This window comes from Neoarius graeffei, chromosome 25 (genome assembly GCF_027579695.1).
Source record: "Neoarius graeffei isolate fNeoGra1 chromosome 25, fNeoGra1.pri, whole genome shotgun sequence".
In the NCBI taxonomy this organism is placed as follows: domain Eukaryota; kingdom Metazoa; phylum Chordata; class Actinopteri; order Siluriformes; family Ariidae; genus Neoarius; species Neoarius graeffei.
In genome coordinates, this window is record NC_083593.1 from 3,319,120 (window position 1) to 3,339,902 (window position 20,783).

General features: G+C 42.3%; 3 protein-coding genes across 13 annotated transcripts in view; all 3 read left to right on the top strand.

Moving 5' to 3' along the window:
- The window catches only part of LOC132873435 (protocadherin beta-15-like), a 246,338-nt gene that overhangs the window by 104,880 nt on the left and 120,675 nt on the right, over nucleotides 1-20,783 (top strand). For 2 of the 11 annotated variants that reach the window (XM_060908998.1, XM_060909002.1), the window contains exon 1: nucleotides 15,897-18,341. The exons of 7 other annotated variants lie outside the window; for them this stretch is intronic. In XM_060908998.1, the coding sequence (XP_060764981.1) occupies nucleotides 15,960-18,341 (2,382 nt within the window). In that variant the 5' untranslated portion in view covers nucleotides 15,897-15,959. Of the gene's footprint in view, nucleotides 1-8,330; nucleotides 10,746-12,007; nucleotides 14,483-15,896; nucleotides 18,342-20,783 lie in introns of those variants that run through there. 2 more of the 11 variants (XM_060908996.1, XM_060908988.1) reach the window with 2 other exon arrangements.
- LOC132873751 (protocadherin gamma-A12-like) lies at nucleotides 391-2,847 on the top strand. The gene has a single exon (XM_060909559.1). The coding sequence runs from the start codon at nucleotides 391-393 to the stop codon at nucleotides 2,845-2,847; it is 2,457 nt and encodes an 818-aa protein (XP_060765542.1).
- On the top strand, nucleotides 4,434-6,939 carry LOC132873436 (protocadherin beta-16-like). Its single transcript, XM_060909004.1, has one exon. The coding sequence runs from the start codon at nucleotides 4,483-4,485 to the stop codon at nucleotides 6,937-6,939; it is 2,457 nt and encodes an 818-aa protein (XP_060764987.1). The 5' UTR covers nucleotides 4,434-4,482.

Consider the following 20,783-nt stretch of genomic DNA (forward strand, 5'->3'; position numbering starts at 1 on the left):
AAAACAAAAACAAATCAGGCTTGGCATTTAGTTTTTGCTTCAATGGCTGATAAAAGACTTGGGTTTCTCTGGATGTCAGTATTGGTCAAGAACTTTGCCTGCAAGCCATTTTAAAATTTTTAGAAAAGATGTTCTTGTTGCTTCCACGTGAGGTGTTTTCAGCTTTTGGACTCTAAGTGCCGCTGTCGGTTAAGAAGTGCTGAATGTAGGAGCTGTGGGAGGAATAGTGCACTGACAAGCTCTGGTGCTGAACACAATTATTGTGTTCTCTGAAGCAAAATGTAGGGAAAAAAAGATCGGGGTCAGCAATTCAGTTTATTTCTTTATTCAGTTGTTTCTTTATTTCTGTAAACGAGACTATCGTGCTTAGACACCGAGATTTGTTTCATGATGGCTTTCCTGTATTTACACGATCGTGCTTTCAGTCGTCGGCAGATCCTGTTGGAAATAAAATGGCTGACCGTGGTTATTTTGCTCTGTGTTTACGGGATGGACTTCGTCTGTTGTCAAGCGCGATATTCCATACCGGAGGAAACTCCAGAGGGATCATTTGTGGGGAGCATCGCGAAGGATTTGGGAATAGAGATCAGCAGACTTATTTCTGGAAAAGCTCGGGTTGTAACAAAGGGCGGCCGGCAATATGTCGAACTGAGCAGAGACAAAGGCACCCTCGTAGTGAAGGAGAGGATAGACCGAGAGGAGCTCTGCAAGCAAACAACGCCCTGCAGCTTCACCTTTGATCTGATCATGGAAAACCCCATCGAACTGCATCGTGTCACTGTGGAGGTTCAAGATATCAATGACAATGCACCAAAATTTCCTAAAGGTACCGTCAATTTACAAATTAGCGAAAACACAGAAATTGAAGGGCGATTTCCTTTAGACCGGGCTGAAGACTTAGACGTGGAAATTAACGGCATTGAAAGTTATTCTCTCACCCCGACAGATCATTTCAAATTGAAAATAAATGCTCAGGCTGACGGCGACAAACATGTAGAAATGGTTTTGCAGAGAGAACTGGACCGAGAAGAACGGGATGAGCTAAAATTAGTTCTCACTGCATATGACGGAGGATCACCAAGAAAATCAGGCACAATGCAAATTCATATTTCTGTATTAGATGTTAATGATAATAAACCCGCATGTAAAGAATCAGTTTATAAAGCGGAAGTGAGGGAAAATCTTGCCCCTGGTACCGTCGTGACTGCAGTAAGCGCCACTGATGCTGATCAGGGAGTAAATGGACAGATCACATATTCTTTCGCCCAGGCGAGTAAAGAAGCCAGAAATGTGTTTAAGATAAACACAGAAACAGGAGCGATTACAACGTTAGGTACATTAGATTATGAGAGTGACAAAAGTTATCAATTAAATGTGAAAGCAATGGATAAAGGAGGCCTGGCAGATACGTGCAAGGTCATTGTAGAAGTTCTTGATGAAAATGATAATTCCCCCTCCATACAGCTGATGTCGTTTTCAAACTTTATTGCAGAAAATTCTCCAACCGGAACAACTGTGGCTGTCATTAATGTAGAAGACGCAGATTCCGGTAAAAATGGGCTCGTGCAGTGTAAAATAAACGAAAACGTGCCGTTTAAAATAGAATCCTCGCTTTCTGATTACTATGCATTAATTACTGATGAAACTCTTGATCGAGAAAATATTGCTGAATACAACATAACCATAGTGGTGTCTGATCAGGGAAGTCCTGCTCGACACAATAACAAAACGATCAATGTGAAGATTTCCGATGTGAATGATAACCCACCCGTATTCAGTTCTGATGAGTATAAAACATTTGTTTTTGAAAACAACTCTCCGGGTGTGGCTGTGCTGACAGTCAAAGCGAGCGATGCTGACTGGGGTCCAAACGCGCGACTTTCTTATTTTTTGGAGGATAATAATATCCAGGGCAACCCAGTGAGTTCTTTAGTCTCAGTGAACTCAGACAGCGGGGTTGTACATGCGATCAAAGCCTTTGATTTTGAGCAAATGAAAACGTTCAGCTTTAATGTGACAGCCCGAGATGGAGGGTCGCCTCCTTTAAGTTCTGAAGTTACAGTGAAGATCATCGTTCAAGATCAGAATGACAACGCTCCTCAGGTTCTCTACCCAGTACAGACTGGTGGCTCTGTGGTGGCTGAGATCGTGCCTCGTTCAGCAGATGTCGGCTATCTGGTCACTAAAGTGGTGGCTGTTGATGTGGACTCTGGACAGAACGCCTGGCTCTCCTACAAACTCCAGAAAGCCACAGACAGGGCGCTGTTTGAAGTGGGAGCGCAGAATGGAGAGATACGGACTGTGCGCCAGGTCACTGATAAAGATGCAGTGAAACAAAAGCTGACTGTAGTTGTGGAGGATAACGGACAGCCATCTCGCTCAGCTGTAGTCAACATCAATGTAGCTGTAGCGGACTCTTTCCCTGAAGTGCTCTCAGAATTCACCGACTTTACGCACGCCAAACAATATAACGATGACCTCACCTTTTATTTAGTTTTAGCATTAGCTGCTGTCTCTTTCCTTTTCATCACAACTGTAGTAGTTATAATATCAGTAAAGATCTACAGGTGGAGACAATCGCGCATCTTCTATCAGTCCAATCTCCCAGTTATTCCGTACTATCCACCCGGTTACGCAGACACAGGAGTTACTGGAACTCTGCCGCACGGGTATCATTATGATGCTTGTATGACGACTGACTCGAGGAAGAGTGACTGTAAATATTCTACACTTGGAGGACAAAGTGTTTTAGTGATGGACCCGAGCTTTACAGAGACTATGCAGCGCGCAATGAGAGAAAAAGAATTCCAGCAAGACTCAGAGTCACCGGAAGTGGTAAGGAAATAACCTGTGAATATATACTGTGTCAACATTCACGTGAAATCTGCCATGAAATAGCAATAACAACTTTATTTCAGTATTTCATGATTATTATAATTTTTTTACTCATTAGTTTAGAAAAGAAGTGTAGTTCGTCAAAATTAGAATCACCAAATGTGGTAAGAAAATGATGTTTTAACAGAAGCCAGTTTAACTAGATTGTCCTATATACTATAAAATAGTCATTGAACCGTTCCTGATTTTCTTAAATTTTTTATTTCGTTTCCTTATTTTGTGCTGAAACTACTGAATGCACTTGCACAGCCCTGTCTTTAATCTCATCTCATCTCATTATCTCTAGCCGCTTTTATCCTGTTCTACAGGGTCGCAGGCAAGCTGGAGCCTATCCCAGCTGACTACGGGCGAAAGGCGGGGTACACCCTGGACAAGTCGCCAGGTCATCACAGGGCTGACACATAGACACAGACAACCATTCACACTCACATTCACACCTACGCTCAATTTAGAGTCACCAGTTAACCTAACTTGCATGCCTTTGGACTGTGGGGGAAACCGGAGCACCCGGAGGAAACCCACGCGGACACGGGGAGAACATGCAAACTCCGCACAGAAAGGCCCTCGCCGGCCCCGGGGCTCGAACCCAGACCTTCTTGCTGTGAGGTGACAGCGCTAACCACTACACCACTGTGCCGCCCTAATCGTAGAATTTGAGACTTAATTACCAGATATGACTGAAATGTATATTCAATAATGTTTAAAACGGATTAAAATTTTCCCCTGGACACAGTTTCATGGTTAGTTAATCTGTTTGGCCTGGGAGACCTCGTTTAAACGTTGGCAGTTTGTTGTGCAATGAGAGTTTGGGTTTGAGATCAGAAAATTCACTTCAAACGAGGAAAAATAGTGTCTGCATTACGTGCCCCTAGTAATGAGCATGAGGTCGTAATTTGAAGGGGGGGGGAGGATGTTTCGTTTTGCGCACTAATAGGTTTGATATTCCCGTCCAGCGCTGTTCACCACTGTGGTACTGAATTCGGTCCAGTCTGAAAACTTACACAAGGCTTTCATGGGTCATCTTTTACACATCACTGAGATGTTGTGAGAATTTTTTTTTGTATATGTGAGATGTTTCAGTTAAGAATGAAATCCATTTTTGTCTTTTTTATTAATTAATTAATTAAAAAACAACATCGCTGTGTCTGGACAGATCCCAAACAAATCCAGGTGCAGGGTTTCATTGCTCGCCCTTTTAAAATGTAATGAAAATCCTGATTGGTGTGGTAAATTTTCGCTCTTTCCATTTCAATTACATTGATTACTCTGATAGATCTTGCTATGATAGTCCCCCCAGCGTTTCCTGATTATTTGGTGTGTAGGACTTGGAGGACCTGGGACATTTTACTGTGATACACAAATGCATTTTCATCATTCATACTCTAAGGGCCACTATTTGACAAGGTTCGTGTAGAATGGAGCTGAAAACCATTCAAAGTCCCTCCTACTAACTGTTTTATTTATGACACATCAATGATTTCTTTTGCTGCCCTGACAAGAGCAGGCTACATCAGACTCTACTTTTCGGGAATATTATGGTCAAGATTTCATTTTTAACAACGTTTAGAGAATAACGTCACTGTCAGTATGGTTTATTTGCGATCGCGTGTTGTTTCTCGGTATCGTCGGATGACAAAAACGCAGTTAAAATGGCAGGCTGTGTTCTTTATTTTCTGTGTTTACGGGATGGACTTCGGCTTTTGTCAAGCGCGATATTCCATACCGGAGGAGACTCCAGAGGGATCATTTGTAGGCAACATCGCCAACGATTTGGGAATAGAGATCAGCAGACTTATTTCTGGAAAAGCTCGGGTTGTAACAAAGGGCGGCCGGCAATATGTCGAACTGAGCAGAGACAAAGGCACCCTCGTAGTGAAGGAGAGGATAGACCGAGAGGAGCTCTGCAAGCAAACAACGCCCTGCAGCTTCACCTTTGATCTGATCATGGAAAACCCCATCGAACTGCATCGTGTCACTGTGGAGGTTCAAGATATCAATGACAATGCGCCAAAATTTCCTAAAGGTACCGTCAATTTACAAATTAGTGAGAACACAGCATCTGGGAAACGCTTTCATTTAGACAACGCGGTCGATTTGGATGTCGGTGTAAATAGTATTGAAAGCTATTCTCTTAGTCAGACCAACCGATTCAAGCTTGAAATGCAAAATCAGGCCGATGGGCAAAAATATGTCGAAATGATTTTAAACCATGAGCTCGACCGAGAAGAACGTGCTGAGCTAAAATTAGTTCTGACTGCATATGACGGAGGATCACCAAGAAAGTCAGGCACAATGCAAATTCAAATTTCTGTATTAGATGTGAATGATAATGCCCCGGTGTGCAAACAATCAGTTTATAAAGCGGAAGTGAAGGAAAATTCTCCAGCTGGGACCGTCGTGACTGCAGTAAGCGCCACTGATGCTGACGAAGGAATAAACGGTCTAGTCTCGTATTCTATTGCACAGGCCAGTGTAGAAGCCAGAAATATTTTTGAGATAAACACAGAAACAGGAGAGATTACAATCACACAAGGCTTAGACTATGAGAATGAAAAGAATTATCAAATAAATATCAAGGCAATGGACAAAGGGGGGCTGGAAGATACGTGTAAAATTACTATTGAAGTTCTTGATGAAAATGATAATTCCCCCTCCATACAGCTAATGTCATTTTCAAACTTTATTGCAGAAAATTCTCCAACCGGAACAACTGTGGCTGTTCTTAATGTAGAAGACGCAGATTCCGGTAAAAATGGGCTCGTGCAGTGTAAAATAAACAAAAACTTGCCGTTTAAAATAGAATCCTCGCTTTCTGATTACTATGCATTAATTACTGATGAAACGCTTGATCGAGAAAATATTGCTGAATACAACATAACCATAGTGGTGTCTGATCAGGGAAGTCCTGCTCGACACAATAACAAAACGATCAATGTGAAGATTTCCGATGTGAATGATAACCCACCCGTATTCAGTTCTGATGAGTATAAAACATTTGTTTTTGAAAACAACTCTCCGGGTGTGGCTGTGCTGACAGTCAAAGCGAGCGATGCTGACTGGGGTCCAAACGCGCGACTCTCTTATTTTTTGGAGGAGAATAATATCCAGGGCAACCCAGGGAGTTCTTTAGTCTCAGTGAACTCAGACAGCGGGGTTGTACATGCGATCAAAGCCTTTGATTTTGAGCAAATGAAAACGTTCAGCTTTAATGTGACAGCCCGAGATGGAGGGTCGCCCCCTTTAAGTTCTGAAGTTACAGTGAAGATCATCGTTCAAGATCAGAATGACAACGCTCCTCAGGTTCTCTACCCAGTACAGACTGGAGGCTCTGTGGTGGCTGAGATCGTGCCTCGTTCAGCAGATGTCGGCTATCTGGTCGCTAAAGTGGTAGCTGTTGATGTGGACTCTGGACAGAACGCCTGGCTCTCTTACAAACTCCAGAAAGCCACAGACAGGGCGCTGTTTGAAGTGGGAGCGCAGAACGGAGAGATACGGACTGTGCGCCAGGTCACTGATAAAGATGCAGTGAAACAAAAGCTGACTGTAGTTGTGGAGGATAACGGACAGCCATCTCGCTCAGCTGTAGTCAACATCAATATAGCTGTAGCGGACTCTTTCCCTGAAGTGCTCTCAGAATTCACCGACTTTACGCACGCCAAAGAATATAACGATGACCTCACCTTTTATTTAGTTTTAGCATTAGCTGCTGTCTCTTTCCTTTTCATCACAACTGTAGTAGTTATAATATCAGTAAAGATCTACAGGTGGAGACAATCGCGCATCTTCTATCAGTCCAATCTCCCAGTTATTCCGTACTATCCACCCGGTTACGCAGACACAGGAGTTACTGGAACTCTGCCGCACGGGTATCATTATGATGCTTGTATGACGACTGACTCGAGGAAGAGTGACTGTAAATATTCTACACTTGGAGGACAAAGTGTTTTAGTGATGGACCCGAGTTTTACAGAGACTATGCAGCACGCGATGAGAGCAAAAGAATTCCAGCAAGACCCAGAGTCACCGGAAGTGGTAAGGAAATAACCTTTAAACCTAGGCCGATAGCATCTCAACTTTTCTGTGAAATATGTCGTGAAATAGCACTAAAACCTTTTTATAAAAAACAAAACAAAAAACATTTCATTCCTCCCGAAGCATTAATATAGAAACGAAGTGTCGGCAGTCAAAATTGAAATCACCGGAAGTGGTGAGGAAGTAACCGTTTAATCTCAGGCTGAATTTCACTGAATAATCGCACATTCCATGAAATAGCAACAAAAACGCTCCTTGTGCTAATAATTTTATTTATTTTCTTTGTTTTGTGCCGAGCGCTCCAAACACACTTGGCTAGATTTGTTTAACATATTAGAATAAAATTGTAATTCTGATAGAATTTGAGATTTAATTGCAAGATGTTTTAAAATGTACCCTGTGCGCGGTTTCATTGTTACTTAACCTGCTTTACTTGGGAGACCTTGTTTACACTTTGGAATTTTTTTTGTGCAGTGGAGAGCATGTGTTTGAGATCAGAAAATTCACTTCACATGAGGAAAACTTGTGTCTGCAAAATACACCTCCACTAATGAGGACGTGGTCGGTAATTTAAAGGAATTTTAAAAAATGCTTGGATTTGCGCACAAAGAAAGCGTTAATATTTCCGACTAGCGCTGTTCATCTTTGTGGTGCTGAAATCGGTCCAGTCTGACTCACTTGCACAAGGCTTTCATGGGTCATCTTTTACACATCACTGAGATTGTGTGTTGTTGTTGTTGTTGTTGTTGTTGTTGTGTGTGTGTGTGTGTGTGTGTGTGTGTGTGTGTGTGTGTGTGTGTGTGTGTGTGTGTGTGAGTGTGTGTGTCGATTTTTTTTGTGTGAAATGTTTCAGTTACGAATGCAATTTCAATTCTAACTTTAAAAAAAAAACGAAAAAAATAACCTGTATTGCTCTGTCTGGACAGATCCCAAACAAATCCACGCTGGTGTAGGCAGGGTTTCATTGCTTGTCCTTTTAAAATGTAATGAAAATCCTGATTGGTGTGGTATATTTTCGCTCTTCTGCTTCGAATATCACAGACTACTCTGATAGATCTTACTCTGACAGCCCCCCCCCCCCAGCGTTTTCTGATTATTTGGTATGTAGGACTGGGAGGACTTGGGACATTTTACTGTGATATACAAATGCATTTTCATCATTCATACTCTAAGGGCCGCTATTTGACAAGGTTCGTGTAGAATGGAGCTGAAAACCATTCAAAATCCCTCCTACTAACTGTTTTATTTATGACACATCAATGATTTCTTTTGCTGCTCCTACAAGAGCAGGCTACATCAGACTCTACTTTTCGGGAATATTATGGTCAACATTTCATTTAGAACAGCGATTAGAGAATAACGTCACTGTCAGTATGGTTTATTTGCTCTCGCGTGTTGTTTCTCGGTATCGTCGGATGACAAAAACGCAGTTAAAATGGCAGACTGTGTTCTTTATTTTCTCTGTTTACGGGATGGACTTCGGCTTTTGTCAAGCGCGATATTCCATACCGGAGGAGACTCCAGAGGGATCATTTGTAGGCAACATCGCCAACGATTTGGGAATAGAGATCAGCAGACTTATTTCTGGAAAAGCTCGGGTTGTAACAAAGGGCGGCCGGCAATATGTCGAACTGAGCAGAGACAAAGGCACCCTCGTAGTGAAGGAGAGGATAGACCGAGAGGAGCTCTGCAAGCAAACAACGCCCTGCAGCTTCACCTTTGATCTGATCATGGAAAACCCCATCGAACTGCATCGTGTCACTGTGGAGGTTCAAGATATCAATGACAATGCGCCAAAATTTCCTAAAGGTACCGTCAATTTACAAATTAGTGAGAACACAGCATCTGGGAAACGCTTTCATTTAGACAACGCGGTCGACTTGGATGTCGGTGTAAATAGTATTGAAAGCTATTCTCTTAGTCAGACCGACCGATTCAAGCTTGAAATGCAAAATCAGGCCGATGGGCAAAAATATGTCGAAATGATTTTAAACCATGAGCTCGACCGAGAAGAACGTGCTGAGCTAAAATTAGTTCTGACTGCATATGACGGAGGATCACCAAGAAAGTCAGGCACAATGCAAATTCAAATTTCTGTATTAGATGCCAATGATAATGCCCCGGTGTGCAAACAATCAGTTTATAAAGCAGAAGTGAAGGAAAATTCTCCAGCTGGGACCGTCGTGACTGCAGTAAGCGCCACTGATGCTGACGAAGGAATAAACGGTCTAGTCTCGTATTCTATTGCACAGGCCAGTGTAGAAGCCAGAAATATTTTTGAGATAAACACAGAAACAGGAGAGATTACAATCACACAAGGCTTAGACTATGAGAATGAAAAAAATTATCAAATAAATATCAAGGCAATGGACAAATGGGGGCTGGAAGATACGTGTAAAATTACTATTGAAGTTCTTGATGAAAATGATAATTCCCCCTCCATACAGCTAATGTCATTTTCAAACTTTATTGCAGAAAATTCTCCAACCGGAACAACTGTGGCTGTTCTTAATGTAGAAGACGCAGATTCCGGTAAAAATGGGCTCGTGCAGTGTAAAATAAACAAAAACTTGCCGTTTAAAATAGAATCCTCGCTTTCTGATTACTATGCATTAATTACTGATGAAACGCTTGATCGAGAAAATATTGCTGAATACAACATAACCATAGTGGTGTCTGATCAGGGAAGTCCTGCTCGACACAATAACAAAACGATCAATGTGAAGATTTCCGATGTGAATGATAACCCACCCGTATTCAGTTCTGATGGATATAAAACATTTGTTTTTGAAAACAACTCTCCGGGTGTGGCTGTGCTGACAGTCAAAGCGAGCGATGCTGACTGGGGTCCAAACGCGCGACTTTCTTATTTTTTGGAGGATAATAATATCCAGGGCAACCCAGTGAGTTCTTTAGTCTCAGTGAACTCAGACAGCGGGGTTGTACATGCGATCAAAGCCTTTGATTTTGAGCAAATGAAAACGTTCAGCTTTAATGTGACAGCCCGAGATGGAGGGTCGCCTCCTTTAAGTTCTGAAGTTACAGTGAAGATCATCGTTCAAGATCAGAATGACAACGCTCCTCAGGTTCTCTACCCAGTACAGACTGGTGGCTCTGTGGTGGCTGAGATCGTGCCTCGTTCAGCAGATGTCGGCTATCTGGTCACTAAAGTGGTGGCTGTTGATGTGGACTCTGGACAGAACGCCTGGCTCTCCTACAAACTCCAGAAAGCCACAGACAGGGCGCTGTTTGAAGTGGGAGCGCAGAACGGAGAGATACGGACTGTGCGCCAGGTCACTGATAAAGATGCAGTGAAACAAAAGCTGACTGTGGTTGTGGAGGATAACGGACAGCCATCTCGCTCAGCTGTAGTCAACATCAATGTAGCTGTAGCGGACACTTTCCCTGAAGTGCTCTCAGAATTCACCGACTTTACGCACGCCAAAGAATATAACGATGACCTCACCTTTTATTTAGTTTTAGCATTAGCTGCTGTCTCTTTCCTTTTCATCACAACTGTAGTAGTTATAATATCAGTAAAGATCTACAGGTGGAGACAATCGCGCATCTTCTATCAGTCCAATCTCCCAGTTATTCCGTACTATCCACCCGGTTACGCAGACACAGGAGTTACTGGAACTCTGCCGCACGGGTATCATTATGATGCTTGTATGACGACTGACTCGAGGAAGAGTGACTGTAAATATTCTACACTTGGAGGACAAAGTGTTTTAGTGATGGACCCGAGTTTTACAGAGACTATGCAGCGTGCGATGAGAGAAAAAGAATTCCAGCAAGACCCAGAGTCACCGGAAGTGGTAAGGAAATAACCTTTAAACCTAGGCCGATAGCATCTCAACTTTTCTGTGAAATATGTAGTGAAATAGCAATAAAACCTTTTTTTTAAACTTTTAATTCCCCCCCGAAGCATTAATATAGAAACGAAGTGTCGGCAGTCAAAATTGAAATCACCGGAAGTGGTGAGGAAGTAACCGTTTAATCTCAGGCTGTATTTCACTGAATAATCGCACATTCCATGAAATAGCAACAAGAATTTTATTTATTTTCTTTGTTTTGTGTTTAATATATTAGAATAAAATTGTAATTCTGATAGAATTTGAGATTTAATTGCAAGATGTTTTAAAATGTACCCTGTGCGCGGTTTCATTGTTACTTAACCTGCTTTACTTGGGAGACCTTGTTTACACTTTGGAATTTTTTTTTTTTTTGTGCAGTGGCAAGCATGGGTTTCAGATCAGAAAATTCACTTCACATGAGGAAAAGTTCTGTCTGCAAAATACACCTCCAGTAATGAGGACGTGGTCGGTATTTTAAAGGAATTTTAACAAAATGCTTGGATTTGCGCACAAAGAAAGCTTTAATATTTCCGTCTAGCGCTGTTCATCTTCGTGATGCTGAATTCGGTCCAGTCTGACTCACTTGCACAGGGCTTTCATGGGTCATTTTTTACACACCACTGAGATGGTGTGTGTGTGTGTGTGTGTGTGTGTGTGTGTGTGTGTGTGTGTGTGTGTGTGTGTGTGTGTGTGTGTGTCGATTTGCCTGTGTGAAGTGTTTCAGTTACGAATGCAATTTCAATTCTAACTTAAAAAAAACCGAAAAAAATAACCTGGATCGCTCTGTCTGGATAGAACCCAAACAAATCCACGCTGGTGTAGGCAGAGTTTCATTGCTTGTCCTTTTAAAATGTAATGAAAATCCTGATTGGTGTGGTATATTTTCGCTCTTCTGCTTCCAATATCACAGACTACTCTGATAGATCGTACTCTGACAGTCCCCCCCCCCCCCACCCCCAGCGTTTCCTGATTATTTGGTATGTAGAATTTGAAGGACTTGGGACATTGTACTGTGATATACAAATGCATTTTCATCATTCATACTCTAAGGGCCGCTATTTGACAAGGTTCGTGTAGAATGGAGCTGAAAACCATTCAAAATCCCTCCTACTCACTGTTTTATTAATGACACATGAACGATTTCTTTTGCTGCCCCGACAAGAGCAGGCTACATCAGACTCTACTTTTCGGGAATATTATGGTCAACATTTCATCATTTTTAACAACGATTAGAGAATAACGTCACTATCAGTATGGTTTATTTGCTCTCGCGTGTTGTTTCACGGTATCGTCGGATGACAAAAACGCAGTTAAAATGGCAGGCTGTGTTCTTTATTTTCTGTGTTTACGGGATGGACTTCGGCTTTTGTCAAGCGCGATATTCCATACCGGAGGAGACTCCAGAGGGATCATTTGTAGGCAACATCGCCAACGATTTGGGAATAGAGATCAGCAGACTTATTTCTGGAAAAGCTCGGGTTGTAACAAAGGGCGGCCGGCAATATGTCGAACTGAGCAGAGACAAAGGCACCCTCGTAGTGAAGGAGAGGATAGACCGAGAGGAGCTCTGCAAGCAAACAACGCCCTGCAGCTTCACCTTTGATCTGATCATGGAAAACCCCATCGAACTGCATCGTGTCACTGTGGAGGTTCAAGATATCAATGACAATGCGCCAAAATTTCCTAAAGGTACCGTCAATTTACAAATTAGTGAGAACACAGCATCTGGGACTCGCTTCCCATTATACAGAGCTGTAGACATGGATGTAACTGTGAATGGTATTCAAAGCTATTCACTCAGTCCGACCGATTATTTCAAGCTAGAAATAAGTGATCAGAGTGACGGCAGCAAACATGTAGAAATGGTTTTGCAGAGAGAACTGGACCGAGAAGAAAGCGATGAGCTAAAATTAGTTCTGGCTGCATATGACGGAGGATCACCAAGAAAATCAGGCACAATGCAAATTCAGATTTCTGTATTAGATGCCAATGATAATGCCCCGGTGTGCAAACAATCAGTTTATAAAGCGGAAGTGAAGGAAAATTCTCCAGCTGGGACCGTCGTGACTGCAGTAAGCGCCACTGATGCTGACGAAGGTGGAAATGGTCTTGTCTCATATTCTGTTGCTCAGGCCAGTGTAGAAGTCGGAAATATTTTTAAGATAGACTCGTCAACCGGAGATATTACCATATTACAAGGATTAGATTATGAGACTGAAAAAAGTTATCAATTAAATGTTAATGCGATGGACAAAGGGGGGCTAAAAGATACATGTAAAGTTATAATTGAAGTTCTTGATGAAAATGATAATTCTCCCTCCATACAGCTGATGTCGTTTTCAAACTTTATTGCAGAAAATTCTCCAACCGGAACAACTGTGGCTGTCATTAATGTAGAAGACGCAGATTCCGGTAAAAATGGGCTCGTGCACTGTAAAATAAACGAAAACTTGCCGTTTAAAATAGAATCCTCGCTTTCTGATTACTATGCATTAATTACTGATGAAACGCTTGATCGAGAAAATATTGCTGAATACAACATAACCATAGTGGTGTCTGATCAGGGAAGTCCTGCTCGACACAATAACAAAACGATCAATGTGAAGATTTCCGATGTGAATGATAACCCACCCGTATTCAGTTCTGCTGAGTATAAAACATTTGTTTTTGAAAACAACTCTCCGGGTGTGGCTGTGCTGACAGTCAAAGCGAGCGATGCTGACTGGGGTCCAAACGCGCGACTCTCTTATTTTTTGGAGGATAATAATATCCAGGGCAACCCAGTGAGTTCTTTAGTCTCAGTGAACTCAGACAGCGGGGTTGTACATGCGATCAAAGCCTTTGATTTTGAGCAAATGAAAACGTTCAGCTTTAATGTGACAGCCCGAGATGGAGGGTCGCCTCCTTTAAGTTCTGAAGTTACAGTGAAGATCATCGTTCAAGATCAGAATGACAACGCTCCTCAGGTTCTCTACCCAGTACAGACTGGTGGCTCTGTGGTGGCTGAGATCGTGCCTCGTTCAGCAGATGTCGGCTATCTGGTCACTAAAGTGGTGGCTGTTGATGTGGACTCTGGACAGAACGCCTGGCTCTCCTACAAACTCCAGAAAGCCACAGACAGGGCGCTGTTTGAAGTGGGAGCGCAGAATGGAGAGATACGGACTGTGCGCCAGGTCACTGATAAAGATGCTGTGAAACAAAAGCTGACTGTAGTTGTGGAGGATAACGGACAGCCATCTCGCTCAGCTGTAGTCAACATCAATGTAGCTGTAGCGGACTCTTTCCCTGAAGTGCTCTCAGAATTCACCGACTTTACGCACGCCAAACAATATAACGATGACCTCACCTTTTATTTAGTTTTAGCATTAGCTGCTGTCTCTTTCCTTTTCATCACAACTGTAGTAGTTATAATATCAGTAAAGATCTACAGGTGGAGACAATCGCGCATCTTCTATCAGTCCAATCTCCCAGTTATTCCGTACTATCCACCCGGTTACGCAGACACAGGAGTTACTGGAACTCTGCCGCACGGGTATCATTATGATGCTTGTATGACGACTGACTCGAGGAAAAGTAACTGTAAATATTCTACACTTGGAGGACAAAGTGTTTTAGTGATGGACCCGAGTTTTACAGAGACTATGCAGCGCGCGATGAGAGAAAAAGAATTCCAGCAAGACTCAGAGTCACCGGAAGTGGTAAGAATATATTCGTTTAATCTACTGCTTTTTAAATCGTTTTGCAGGATACAAAATAGAAAACTGGTTATTCTTTCACACACGTTTTTTCCCCTGATTGGTCCAAACTTGAACTTAGTGTTTAGTGTACAGCTGGCAGGTTAAAATGTGCATCATTGCTTTCTTTTCCTCACCTTTTAAACATTATTTCGAAATTACCTTCCGCTCACCTTTGTTTCGATTTTTTTTTTTAACTTTAACAACGGTTCTTGTGCATGAGATTAAATTCATTTAGTGCACTTATCGGTACCAAACAATATCTCTATGTTCATCAGGTCTTTTCTACAATGTGCATGAAGTTCTTCTGTTCAAAACTGATAGTTTTTTGTTTGTTTGTTTGTTTCTTGTTTTCCCCTGCCATGCGCTGTTCCTCTCTGAGATAAAATTGCGCCAGTTTCAGTAGCTTGTAGCACTGCTGTGCTGTTCAGGACGATATTCATTCGGTTTATCTCAGTATAATTTATTTTCGACCTTGTTTTCGCGTCACCACTGACTCCTGAAAGGACGATTGCAAATCCTGCACACTTGGCCGCCGGGTTTTACTTGTTGACCTCTGACGTTTCATTGATACGCACCGCGCACTGATTCAGAAACAGGAGAGCGAGAGAGAGAGAGAGAGAGAGAAACGACGTTCTTGAAAGATCGTGAATTTCCAGATTTACTGTTTTTAATAGCTGGCATATATAAACTGTTGATACTGTTGTGTAAAATTGGATTGCACCATGTTTGCTTTCAACTAACAGCCTTAACCAAAAACTGTAGGTTGAAAACTGCATGCTGTGAAATATAAAGATTTCCAAAAAGAAAGAGTAAATAATTAAACACCAGTTTATTGTTTGACATTGCAATGTGATTTAAAATAATTTAAATAAGCTTCACTACGAGAACATTTCCTTTGGACTGATATACTTTGTCCACGTACTGTCGGCTGAGGAAAACGAAACTTGAGTAGAAAATTGGCGAGACAACCAACAGAACACTGAAAAGTTCTAATGGTTTTAGAGTGTAATATTATACAGTCTGCATTAAATACTTGTTTCATCCAAGCATCATGAATTAACATTCAGATATAAATTGTGTTTTTGGATTAATTATCTCTTCGGCATTGGGTTAGACAGTTGAAATAATACATCATGATATTACAGTCTATCACATGATATCAGGAAATTTCCTGCAATCCTTAGTTTTGACTCAAAGGGCCGCTGTTTAACAACACAGTGATTGGGTCGTAGTTCAAATCCTCCCACACCCTCGCGTTGCACCAGACAGAAAAACAGGAGGCCGTGCTTGACATCGCATTTAGAGGAAAATCCTTGGGTTGTTTACTAAGGAAAGAATTGGTGTTTTATTTTTTCGACTCTGTGGATACTGAAACTTGAATATCACAGGTGGATTGAAAAACAAATAAATCTCCGGCGCAGACAAGGAAATATCCGCCATGGCTTTGTGGCACACGGTCCTGCTTTTCTTCTTCGTCTTTTGTTCTGACTGCGTGTACGGGCAGATCACTTATTCTATTCCCGAGGAAATGGCGAAAGGGTCGATGATCGGAAATATCGCGCAGGATTTGGGTTTGGACTTAAAAAGACTGAAATCGGGGAAATCGCGCATCTTTTCTAGTGACAGCGCAGAATATGTGGAACTGAACAAAGAAAATGGATTGCTCCTCGTTAAAGAGAAAATAGATCGGGAGTCTCTGTGCGCAAAAATAACTCCATGCGCTCTGCATCTCCAGATGATTCTGGAAAACCCGATGGAGTTATATTCTGTTACCGTGGAGATCACGGACATCAACGACAATGCTCCTAATTTTCAGAAGAAGGAAATGAGGTTTGAAATAAGCGAGTCAGCAATGATCGGTGCCAGATTCGTGCTTGGCGAAGCTGTCGATCCGGATGTTGGAATAAACGGACTTAAGAGCTATTCCCTTAAACCCACGGATAATTTTGTGTTAGACAAACAAGCAGATGTCGGGAGGATTGTGGAGATGGTGCTACAAAAGCTCCTAGATCGAGAAAAGCAAGCGACCATAGATTTGTCTTTGACTGCTTTTGATGGAGGAGACCCACAGCTCTCTGGCACAATGGACATACATATCACGGTAGTGGATGCTAATGATAACTCTCCAATTTTTAATCAAAAAATGTATAAGGCGACAATCCCAGAAAATGCAACAAAAGGCACCAAACTGATAAAAGTAAGTGCTTCTGATGCAGATGAAGGCTCTAATAGTCATGTGGAGTACGTCATATCTGAAGCAATGGACAGCGCCGTGGCCGATAGCTTTCTGGTAGATCAGAAAAGTGGAGAAGTTACATTAAATGGTCAGATTGATTATGAAAAATCAAGCATTTATCAGCTTGTTATTCAGGCCAGAGACAAAGGAGGACTCTCTGACACATGTAAGTTAATTATTGATGTCTTGGACATTAATGATAATAAGCCAACCATTGATATTCTTTCTTTGTCGAGTTCTATATTAGAGGAGTCTGAGCCCAATACTGTTGTTGCCATGTTGAAAGTAAATGACCTGGATTCAGGAGTAAATGGACAGGTTCACTGTATGATTAACGATAATATTCCATTTATTATCACTTCACCGTCCAATAATTTCTTTAGCCTGCTCACAGATCAGGAATTAGACAGAGAGAGAGAAGCTGAGTATAACATCAGTGTGACTTGCTCTGATGAGGGAGTTCCCTCACTCTCCAGCAGCACTTCTCTCCGTTTACACATATCAGATGTAAATGACAACACGCCTGTTTTTGAGAGAAATCATTACGAGGCCTATGTGGTGGAGAACAACACACCAGGTCTCTCTGTATTCACAGTGAAGGCCAGTGATGCAGACTCCAACCAGAATGCTCGAGTTGCTTATATTTTAGAAGACAGCACTGTCAATGGAGTTCCTGTATCATCCTATGTGTCAGTCAATGCTGATAGTGGAGTCATTAATGCTGTGCGCTCTTTCGACTATGAGCAGTTAAAGGACTTCCGTTTCTGGGTCAGAGCACAGGACGGAGGCTCCCCTCCACTCAGTAGTAACGTGACAGTGAAGATTACAATCCAAGATCAGAATGACAATGCTCCTCAGGTTCTCTACCCAGTACAGACTGGTGGCTCTGTGGTGGCTGAGATCGTGCCTCGTTCAGCAGATGTCGGCTATCTGGTCACTAAAGTGGTGGCTGTTGATGTGGACTCTGGACAGAACGCCTGGCTCTCCTACAAACTCCAGAAAGCCACAGACAGGGCGCTGTTTGAAGTGGGAGCGCAGAATGGAGAGATACGGACTGTGCGCCAGGTCACTGATAAAGATGCAGTGAAACAAAAGCTGACTGTAGTTGTGGAGGATAACGGACAGCCATCTCGCTCAGCTGTAGTCAACATCAATGTAGCTGTAGCGGACACTTTCCCTGAAGTGCTCTCAGAATTCACCGACTTTACGCACGCCAAACAATATAACGACGACCTCACCTTTTATTTAGTTTTAGCATTAGCTGCTGTTTCCTTCCTTTTCATCACAACTGTAGTAGTTATAATATCAGTAAAGATCTACAGGTGGAGACAATCGCGCATCTTCTATCAGTCCAATCTCCCAGTTATTCCGTACTATCCACCCGGTTACGCAGACACAGGAGTTACTGGAACTCTGCCGCACGGGTATCATTATGATGCTTGTATGACGACTGACTCGAGGAAGAGTGACTGTAAATATTCTACACTTGGAGGACAAAGTATTTTAGTGGTGGACCACAAAGACACTGTGCCATGGGGAATCAGTGAAAATACTTCTTTGGATAATATTAATTCTCAAGAACTGGTAAGCTCCTTCTTAGTTTACTTTTTCGTCATGGTTTCCTTGCATTCTCATTTGTATATTCAGACTTCCTGCTATTCGGATTACCAAGCTTATTTTTTCCCTCTTTGATCAACTCTTGTAATTATTATATTTTCATCAGTTCTGGTGCTGAAATACGTTTTTCACTGCAGTCGGTGTCAAGTCAAATTTATTTGTACAGCGCTTTTAACAATAAACATTGTCACAAAGCAGCTTCACAGAACTTGAACGACTTAAAACATGAGGTGTCCGCTTACTCTCAGCACTTTTTGTGGACAGCGGCATAGAGGAACCTGGAGAGTCTGGTTCTTGTTTAACGTTTAAAATGAACCTTTATTTTAGGTTGTTTGACTCCTATCACTTATTTCATTGATTTTCATGTTCGTGTGCTGTTGTTCTATATTTTGGTCTCTAAGTGCCGCTCTTGATCCTTGGAAAATCTTGGCTTTATTTATTCCCTATAATATCGGATTCACTGACACAGGGGTTGGACGCGGCAGAAGAAAGGATGTTAAATTTGAAAGGCTCACGGCTTACTATTTTGTGAAATCGAGCAGAACTATTTAAATCAAACGGAATACAAGAGACTTTGTGGATTTTTCGTGAAATAACGTGAACAATGAGTGGAGCATTGGGAGAATTGTATACATCGAGGACGGCAAGATGGCTGTTCAGATCAACTGTGCATTGGCAAGTACTGTTCTGTCTCTTGGCTTGTGCTGTTGCATTTACTGGTGGGCAGATCAGGTACTCTATTCCGGAGGAGCAGAGGAAAGGCGCATTCCTCGGAGATATAGCGCAGGATTTAGGACTGGATGTGAAAAGGCTTCGTGCAGGCCGAGCCCGGATCATAACCGGAGATAACAAGCAGTTTATCGAGCTCGAACGAGACAAAGGGATTTTGGTTGTCAATGAAAGAATCGACCGTGAACAGATATGCGGCGAAATCACTCCTTGTAGCTTTACGTTTGAGATAATATTAGAAAATCCGATCGAGTTGCATCGTGTAACGGTAGAAATTATTGATGTAAATGATCATGCGCCGTCGTTTAACAAAAACGAGATTAAATTTAAGATCAGCGAGTCTGCAGCGCTGGGAGCTCGCTTCGTGTTGGGGAGTGCAGAGGATCCCGATGTGGGAGTAAATGCTCTGCAAAACTACCGTTTATCCGAAAACAATCATTTCATTTTAAAACAACATGCTCGTCCTGACGGGGTTAAATACGCCGAGATGGTCCTTCAAAAGCCCTTAGACAGGGAGCAGAATGAACAACTCTCCCTGACCCTTACCGCAGTAGACGGAGGAAATCCGGAAAAATCAGGGACTATTAAAATCGAGGTTACCGTTCTCGATGCGAACGACAACGCACCAGTGTTTAACCAGTCGGTTTATAAAGCGAAGATTACAGAAAACGCCCCAAGAGGGACTTATCTAACCACAGTTAACGCTACTGACGCAGACACGGGCTCGAACGGGCAAATAAGATACACATTCTCAAATTTAAAAGGAAATATGGGCGATGTTTTTAGTTTGGATGAAAACTCGGGCATGCTTTCTGTTATAGGAGTGATCGATTTTGAGAAAAACAAAGTGTTTGAGATCGGAATCGAGGCTGAAGACCAAGGTGGTCTGGCAGATTCGAGTAAGGTACTCGTCGAGGTTCTTGATGTTAATGACAACGCTCCGGTGATCAGCATTATGTCTCTGATTGGCTCCATATCTGAAGATGCCCCAAGTGGCACGACAGTGGCGGTTTTAAACGTCAAAGACCCTGATTCTGATTTAAATGGTCAGGTCACATGTCATATCGAACAAATATTTCCGTTTGAGCTCAGATCCTCACTCACTAATTATTACACACTGGTGCTAAGTTCAGAGTTGGACAGAGAAACAGTTTCTGAATACAATATTACCGTAAAGGCCACAGACTCTGGCAACCCGGCACTGTCGAGCGCAAAGGTATTAAATCTAAAAGTTTCAGATGTGAATGACAACGCTCCGATTTTCTCTCAAAACTCGTACTACACCTACATTATGGAGAACAATTCCCCAGGTGTGTCAATATGCAGAATCATGGCTAAAGACAGTGACTCCAACCACAATGCCAGGGTTTCATTTATCCTCGAGGAAACACAGATCAATGGCTCACCAGCTTCAAATTACATCTCAATAAACTCTGAAACAGGTGTGTTGAGTGCTGTGCGTTCATACGACTATGAGCAATTTAGTAAGCTGGTTGTTCATGTAAGAGCACAAGATGGAGGTTCACCACCATTAAGCAGCAACGCAACAGTAACTGTTTCTATTCAAGATCAGAATGACAATGCTCCTCAGGTTCTCTACCCAGTACAGACTGGTGGCTCTGTGGTAGCTGAGATCGTGCCTCGTTCAGCAGATGTCGGCTATCTGGTCACTAAAGTGGT